We start from the raw sequence: 8,984 nt of genomic DNA on the forward strand, positions 1-8,984 counted from the left end.
TGAAGTAGTCTTTTTTTAAAAAAAAAGAAGAAAAAGTGTGTGTGTGTGTACTGTCAAATTGTATTTGACTGGTACAGGAGACTGCCCCTCCTTCTCCAGCAGAGCATGAAGTAGAGTCTGGGTTTCAGCTGTCCACACCACAGCAGTGGGCAACGAGCTTAAAGCCCCTGATGGCTCTGGGTGCTGACTCTCACCAGTGGCTATGGATGTAAAATATTATTTTTAGAAAGGTTTTTTTTTAAAACCTTTTAGAAAGAGTTTTGTTTTCTTTTGTCTTAATTATGTACTTATTTAGCAACCTCCTGACATTATTACTACCATTCTTTGATATAAGTATAGAGACAGAAATAGTTTAGAGCCAGAAATGTGGACTCTTAACATACCTTGTTTTGTCTAACTTGGATAATTATTGGTAGTACTTGTAATATTAGCCTCTTTTTTATGGAAATAAGTGTGTTATAAGTACTTATATTAAACATAGTATTTGAAGATTTGTTTTATTCATATAACATTTTATAAACCAAATCTGATGGCAATATAGACTTATTAAAAATTAGGAAATTTAGTCCTAGGATTTCAAAGGGTTGGTGGTACCTGTTGCAATGGCAAGCAAAAGATTTTGTAACCAACCACTTGTGCATTTTGGAGTAGCATATACCCTTTCTAGAAGAACCTCGAAATTTACCTATAAACATAGGATACTTGAAAAGCTATGTTCTCTGAGCTACTTTTTGACTAGAACTATTTGTATGCAGAAAAGTATTTAAAAATAAGAGTAAGTAGTTTTGGTTGCTTGTATTGTTTGGGATTAGTTCCAAAACATAAAGGGTAGGAACGTTGGGAAGGAAACAACTCAGGTTGTGCTTCTGAGAAAGCATTCATGATTAAAGTAACCTCCTGCCTGATTGATTTTTTTTTCTAGATAACTCCAAAAATGACACTTTCTAATTTCTATATACTCGAGCAATCCATCTTTTTTCTTTTGTTCAGCATGCCATTCCTCTACTAAAGAAATAAAAGAGGACTTTCATATTACAGCCAGTGTTTTCAGCCTCTGTGATTTATGCTCACTTGCTATGACTCCCTCTTTGCCTTTTTTGTTCCTTTCCTGGTTTTGTACTTGTCATCCTTTTCAGAGGTCTCTTTAGAACTTATCCAGCTCAGGGAGTAAATTCTTCTGAAGTTTACTAAATTTGATCACTCCTCTTAACCCTTATGAACCATTTCTCCTGAAACCTTGTATATTTGACCACCTGGTGATTGGATCTCTTCTTTTGGTGTTTGGGAACAAATATTACAGGGCCTCATCAATATGTCTCTCTGTCTGTCTCTCTCTCTCTTAGCTTATTTTCATTGTTCTCTTTTCCTTTGTCACACTAAATGCTTATCTTTGCCAAAACAAGACTATTTATGAGACATGCTAGATTAAAAGTAGAAAGTACTGGGCCCAGAAACCCTAAAAGAAATTCACTTTAACAACTTCAGGCATATCATATCCATGGGGGAAAATGAAGGAACCATGTCTGCTTTTGGATCTTTCACTGCTTTAAAGTGCTCTCCACCTCAGACCACGTCAACAGGTACACAAGCAGTTCTCACTGTGGAATAAACCATTCCCTGACTCTTGAATATTGAGAGTTGACTACAAAATCCAACAAATAATTATTGTTACTGGACATGGAAAAGATTTTCCTAAGATAGCTCACTGATGGTTATTTTAGACAGTTAAAGATAATACAGAATTAGGAGCTTGGAGGGCAGGAATATATGCTTGAATGTCCAATGCTGTTTACTCAATCAGTCCTCCAAGCAGGGCCTCTAAAAAGAGAAAATATTTTCTTTTTTCAAATCTGTGAGATGAAGTGGGCAAGAAATCAAGAAAGGCTTCACAGAAGCTCTTCAGAAGAACCAAGTGATTATATCATTTGTTTTCTTTGCTTTTCCATTCAAATTAGAAGTTAAGAAGACAAAGATATATGTTAGCCCATTGTTCTGTTCTTGGTTTTTCAAACACTTCCTGCCTTAAGTTGTAATTGTTCTATGATACTGAGCTGCTTCTGATGTGCAGCAATCCTGTCAGACATAGTAGAAGTCCCCTATCAGGTTTTCTAGGCTGGAATATTTATGGTTCCTATATGTCTGGTCAGTTAGAACGATCAACCTTCTAATTAACAACTAAGCACTTAGCCATCATGCTAGCAAGGCTGTTATTGTTATGTATTGTTGAATCTGAACAGACTCATAGCTGACCCTTGAGTGACTTTTCAAAGGCTGTAAAAGAAGGAGACTGCCCATTGTACTTTCACAGCCGGGCTTACTTTGTTGTCATTGTTACGTGCCATGGAGTCACTTGCGACTCTTAGCAACCCTATGTACAATAGCTCTGAACTGTGTCCTATCCTGAGACAATCTTACTGTCTCTGACACACATACCCCAGTTATCCCATTACTATGCCAATTCATCTTATCCAGGGTTTCCTTTCCTGTGCTGTTTTTCCTCTTTTCCAAGCATGATGTCCTTTTCCAAGGACTGGTCCATCTCTGCCTCCAAGGAGCACCTTGGTTCACCCTCTCCGAGACAGGCCTGTTTGTTCTCTTGGCAAGCCATAGTATATCCAAATACTCTTCCCGCACGACAACTCAAAGACATTGATGATTCTTCTATCCTCCTTAGTCATTGTCCTGCTCTCTGATACATAGCAAGTTACTGCAAAGTCTATGGCTTAGATCAGGTGTACCTTCATCTCTAGATTGACATCATAGCTCTTCTGTACTCTGGAGAGTTCCCTGACAGCAGATTTACCCAGTGCAAATTAATTTTTTTATTTCCTGACTGCTGATACCAAGAGTTGTTTGATGGTGGAGCCACACAAGCAGAAGACATTAACAATGTCAATGTCTTCTCCATCTCTCATGATTCTGCCAGTTGGCCTGGTGGGGAGAATCTTTATTTTCTTGATGTTGAACTTCAATCCATATTTAAGACTGCAGCCTTCAGCAAATGCCTCAGGTCATCCTCATTTTCAACAAGCAGAATTGTGTCATCTGCATATCACAGGTTGTTGATGAGTCTTCATTCCTGATGCCACATTGTTGAATGAATAAGTGGCTAAGTGATAGAATATGCATCCTAAGAACAACAAGTTATTTTGGCAGTTTCCTCCTGTGTGATTTACCACCTCTGAAAACCTGTTGGAGGGTCACCTATGAGTTGACTCCAACTTGACAGCACTTAACAACAGCAAAATCCCTTATATTTAATAGAACATCCTTAAATGTTTTGAAAGGAAGAAACATCTGATTAGAATGGTAGTGGAAAAAATTGTCTTCTCTGATGTGTAAAAGAATGATGCTATATGAAGGTGCACAAGATGAGAAGGTACATAATCAAATATTTAGAGGGAAAATGTTGTAGATGTATGTACTGAGGGGTTGAGTAACACAGGTTGTTGTTGTTGTTGTGTGCCGTGGAGTCAACTGTGATTCATTGAGGCCCTATACACAATAGCTCTGAACCATGCTCTACTTGAGGAAGTATCACTTTCTCCAACACACCTACCTCTATTACTCCAGTTACTCTGTCAATTCATCTCATCCTGGCTTGCCATGTATGAGACAATATTAAAAATATGATTAATCTTGACATCTTGAACAATGTGTGAATATTTATGTCATAACTATATTTTGCTAACAACTATATCTACTCTTTTCATGACAGGAGGCTGAACAGTACCCAAGGAGAAATTCGCGTTGGCCCTAGCCATCAGGTAAAGCAAATTTTAGTAGCTTCTTTAATAGATTTTCATTTCTTATTCTACTTGGTCTCTATTTAATTTTGTGTAGCATCTTAGAACTCTTAAATTTCTGTAGAGAATTTTATATAAATTTAGAGAGTTGTTTGTTACAGCTTTTTACTCACATGTTACCATATACATGTCTTTTAAAAATTTAAAAGAAACCAAATAAAAACCTTTCCTTCAAAAGAATGCAGATGATCAGGGCATGTTTTCATTGAAAAATTGTTTTTTCTTGACCTATGCTCTCAAGTTTTATTTGATTTTTTTAAAAAATTTCTTTTTGTTGGTGTTGTTATGTACTGCCCTATTGGAATCAACTGACAGTTGACCCTCTGATGGGTTTTCAGAGGCTACAAATTGCACAGGTGGAGATTTCCCACTTTTCACTCTTGGTACACCCAGTGGATTTTAACTGCCTGCCTTTTGATGAGCAATATGACTCCTCATGAGTAGTTCACCAGAGTTTCTATTCTCTTAGATTTTATTAAGTTTATTTAGACTGGAGCCTCATATCTGTCATCGTGGCTTTTGATCTCAAATGTTAGGCCACTTTGGATCATCCTTCTCAAACCCTTATTTAAAAAAATAGAATTTTCCCCATGAAGTCTCTAGGAATCCTCAAATTATCTCATTGCCTTGATTAGATCATGTGTTTATTTATTATCAATGAAGAAAATGAGTTCAGCATGAATCGCATAGGAAGCTCTGTTAGCCCAGTGTTAAGGGAATTGCAACCCAAAATCATGTGATTCAAATCCACCAGCTGCTGATGAACATTTTCCTTTTATGTAATTTACTTTTTCTGAAAACGTATGGGGATAAGGGTTACCTGTTCATTCTGAATGCAGAGCAAATCTTTAGAAAAGTTGGACTTTTTAAGGAGTATGGCTTCAGAATTGGGTGAACCTCATGGCCCTGGCTTCAGTCCTATTAAGGAAATTATTGCAGAGCTCTTTCAACTCTGTCATTTTAAATGCTCCATCACATAATTGAGCTCAAAGGTATTGAGCTCCAACTCCATGAGTCAGCAATAAAATGCTCTTTAATAAATGCTCACTTTACCAGTCAGTCTCCTGTTCCAAAGGTACTTGACTTTTTTCCATCATGATCAAGGAATCCATAGCTTTGCTCGTTACTCTACTGTTCTCCACTTCCCCGCTTCTCAGGAATTCCAGTTCCGCATCTCCTCGGTTGAGTAGTTTGAGCACAGAGATCTCAAGCCCACAGACATATTTGACTCCTGGATTTCATTTTTCTTTTCAAATACTGGTTTATTTAAAAATTCATATGCATTGTTTTTCACACCAAATCTTTCTTATTTGCTTCACCCATCTCTCCTTCCACCCATCAAATTGTGCGACTCTATGATTAATGACCCCACTCCCTGCCCATCCTCACCCCTTTGCCTCCCCCCTCTTTGGATCCTCATACTCTGTTCTACAGTAATGGTCTTAAACAATAATTGTCCTTGTGGAACTGAGTTAGTTCACTTTACATAATGCTCTCCAGCCCTCCCAAGTTAGGTAGTAATTTAGAAAATAATTGCTCCTTTGTGCTGCGTAGTATTCCACTGTGTGAATGTACCTTAATTTCTCAATCCATTTAATTTTGACTGGATATTTCATCTGTTTTAATGTTCTTGTGATGGTGACTAATGCTGCTATGAACATTGGTGTACAAGTCTCCGTTTGTGCCTCAGTTCTCATTTTCTCAGGGTATATTTCATGCAGTGGAATAGCAGGGTCATATGCAATTCCTATATTCAACTTTCTGAAGAAGTGACAAATTGCCTTACAGAGTGGTTACCATTTTACAATCCCACCAACAATGTATAAGAGTTCCTATCTTGCCACATCCTCTCCAACTTTTATTACTTGCTGTCCTGTTAAATTTTGCCACTGCTATTGGAATGAGATGGTATCTTAGTGTGGTTTTAATTTGCATTTCTCTTATTTTCAGTGATTTTGAGCATTTCTTCATGGTTTGGTTGGCCATGAGTATCTTCCTCTATGAAAAGCCTTTCCATGTCATTTGCCCATTTTGTAATTGTGTTATCAGTGCTGCTTTTTCTTTGGAGGCCCTATAGGATTTTGTTAAGTTTTGATATGAGACCCTTGTATAAAATTATATTGCCAAATGTTTTTTTCCCCATTCAGTATGTTATGTTTTTACTCTGTTGGAAAACGTTTTTGATGAGCACAGGGATTTAATCTTTAGAAGGTCTCATTCATCAATTTTATCCTCTTTAGACTGAGCATTTCTGGCTATGTTGGACAGTCTGTTTATCCCATAAACTCGGCAAACTAAGTTTGATCCCTGTTTGTCTCTTGATGAGCTTTATGCTTTTATGCTTTACTCCCAGGTCTCTGATCCACCTTGAGTTGATGTTTGTGTGTGGTGTGAGATGTGGATCTTGTTTCAGCTTTCTACAATTAACAGTCCTGTTTTGCCAGCACCATTTGTTGAAGACGTTGTCATTTCCCCATTTGATAGATTTTATTTCCTTGTCAAATCTCAGTTGACTATAGATAGCTAGGTCCATTTCTGGGTTCTCAGTTCTGTTCCACTGGTTTATGTGCCTGTCTTTATACCAGTACCATGCTCTTTGGTTTCTACCATTGTGTAGTAGGTTTTGAGGTCAGAGAGTGCTATGCCTCCCTCTTCCTTTTTGTTTTTCAGAAGTTCTTTGCTTATTTTGGGTCTCTTTCCTCTCCAGATAAACTTGACAGTTTCCCTTTCGCTCTCCTTGAAAAATGAATTGGGTATGTGGATTTGGTTCATGTTGAACATATAGATTACATTTGGTACAACTGTCATTTTCACAATATTGAGTCTTCCTATTCATGAACAGGGCACGTTTTTCCATTTCTTTAGGTATTTTATTGTGTCTTGCGGAAATGTTCTGTAGTTTTCTTTGCATCAGTCTTTTGTGTCTCGAGTAAGCTTCAGTCCCAAGTATCTCAATTTATGATTGGCTATTATAAATTGTGTTGCTTTCTTGGATTCCTTTTCTGAGTTCTCTTTTTTTACTGTAGAGGAATCTTACTGATTTTTTTTATATTGATCTTACATCCTACAACTTTATTAAATTGGTCTACTAGCTCTAACAAGTTTTTTTTTGTTGAATCTTTGGGATTTTCTGTGTACACTATCATATTGTCTGCATATAGCAACACTTTAACCATCTATTTGCTGATCTGCATGGCCTTTATTTCCTTCTCTTGTCTTATTGCCCTAGCTTTGGCTTACTTTCTGGATGAGATTGAGAACCCTTTTTCCACTTGTTGAATGGCTCCTTTAAAGCCTGACAGGATGGCAAAATAGACCAACTTCTACATGAGCTTTTTACACACTTTATGTAGTACCTCCCCAAAGGTAGCATTTAACTTGTTTACATTATTAATATGTTAACCAAAGCACTTGGTGGGCCACAAGTTCCTCCCTCATAGTGGATGAAGAATGCTAAATATTCCAAGGACTTTCAAAAGAAAAAGCAAGCCTACCTTGGAGGAAGTACAAAAAGAGTGCTCCTTCAAAGAAAGGTCAATTTTTTTTTTTAGATATATGCCTTGCAAGTGAAATTATTGGACAGTGTTTTTTTCTTTTTAACCAATTAACTTTAACGAGCAAGAAATTGAGGATTTGAGTGGATCTTAAATACTTTCTGGAAGGTAACTGGTTATCTTACAACTAAGATAATAACTTTTTGGTGGTGGTGTTATGTGTTATATTGAGTCAGAACCTACTCATAACTGACTAGTGGATTTTTAGAGACCGTAAATCATGTGGGAGGAGATTATCCATTTTTCTCCCATGGAGCAGCTTGTGCATTCAGATTTGGTGCCTTCGAATCACGTGCCTGTGGATTGCAGCACATCTTCTTACCAGTAGGCCAGCAGAGCTCCCTGACCATTATATAGTACTTCTAATTTAACTCAACAATTATTCTTTGGAGAGCTTGTATACCAGGTACTGTATGTGGGGAAGCGGAGCCCAGTATTAATGAAGCAGCTTATTGATACTAGCATCAGTTGTGTTTTAATTTTTGTCCCAGTATGTCAAGCTAACTTTAGCATCCAGTTAAACATTATAAAAATTAATCTTAAATAAGACAGGAGCATTCTTATATGGAGAAACTCAGAGCTTGATAGGTATTTTGAGGCCATAAAGATAGTTTTTTAAAACAGTCGTGTTTTGCCAAACAATGTATTGGTTCGTTCATTTGGGTTTTTTGTTTGTTTTAATTTGAGTGATCAGCATTTAGAGCCATGAACTTTTCCACAAAATTTCAACTTCTTTTTATTTGACTGATATTCTAAAACTTTCATTACATGTAGAATAATAATATATTCTGCATAATATGTTAAAATGTGTTATTGCAATTAATTTTTTTTACTTTTTTAGTATCACTAACACACTATTTGAACTCTACTGACTTCATGGAAATGAGTTATGCTGCCAATCCAAAAGCAGATAGTTTGAATTTATCAGTTTTTCCGCAGGAGAAAGATGAACAGCCTCCTTGCATGCAACTTACTGCCTCTGAAAAACTTGCTGTAGGATCATCTAGGAGTCAGGTTCAACTCAATGACACATAACCAACAACATCTGCAATGTATTATTTAAAATTAAACCTGTAGCCCTCATTTCTGTTGAACAATGATGCTTTAAACACAGCTTATTTAATTTAATTTTTTTGCTTAGACTCTTTGAGCAATAAAATGTTTAATCTCCAATTCTTAGTTTGAAATACAAGTTTAATGTGCCCATGTTCATTATTCTAAAAATTCAGATAAATGGACATATGTCTTGGGAAAGTTTGACCTTTCCTAAGTCTCCAGTGATTATCATAATTTTATGATTGCTTACTCATTGCTGTCCTGTAGCCAATGAAAGGTTAGAAATTGACAGAAGTGTTTAAATGTGGTGATTCAGTATTTGGTTGTTGGACACTGTTTTTTTAGTTTTTTAAATTTTTTTTTTAAATTTATACATAGTGAGATGTTTATCATTTAAGTGTACTGTTTAGTCAACGAATGTATAGATAGCAAAGTACAGAACATTTCAGTCATTTTAGAAAATTTCTTCTTGTCTCTACACTGTAACTATCACTGTGTTGGGGGTTTTTTTGTTTGTTTTGGTTTGATTTCTTTGTTTGGTTTCCCACCCCCCCTCCCCCAATAAGTT

General features: G+C 36.5%; 1 protein-coding gene across 1 annotated transcript in view; it reads left to right on the forward strand.

Annotated features, from left to right (window-relative positions):
• Nucleotides 1–8,984, forward strand: part of RERE (arginine-glutamic acid dipeptide (RE) repeats) — a 613,476-nt gene that overhangs the window by 410,404 nt on the left and 194,088 nt on the right. Inside the window, exon 8 of the mRNA XM_006885779.1 lies at nt 3,719–3,767. Within this exon, the coding sequence (XP_006885841.1) occupies nt 3,719–3,767 (49 nt within the window). The remainder of the gene's footprint in view (nt 1–3,718; nt 3,768–8,984) is intronic.

The sequence above is a fragment of the Elephantulus edwardii genome, unplaced genomic scaffold, assembly GCF_000299155.1.
Source record: "Elephantulus edwardii isolate Elephantulus edwardi_28Jun2011 unplaced genomic scaffold, EleEdw1.0 scaffold00045, whole genome shotgun sequence".
Classification (NCBI taxonomy): Eukaryota; Metazoa; Chordata; class Mammalia; order Macroscelidea; family Macroscelididae; genus Elephantulus; species Elephantulus edwardii.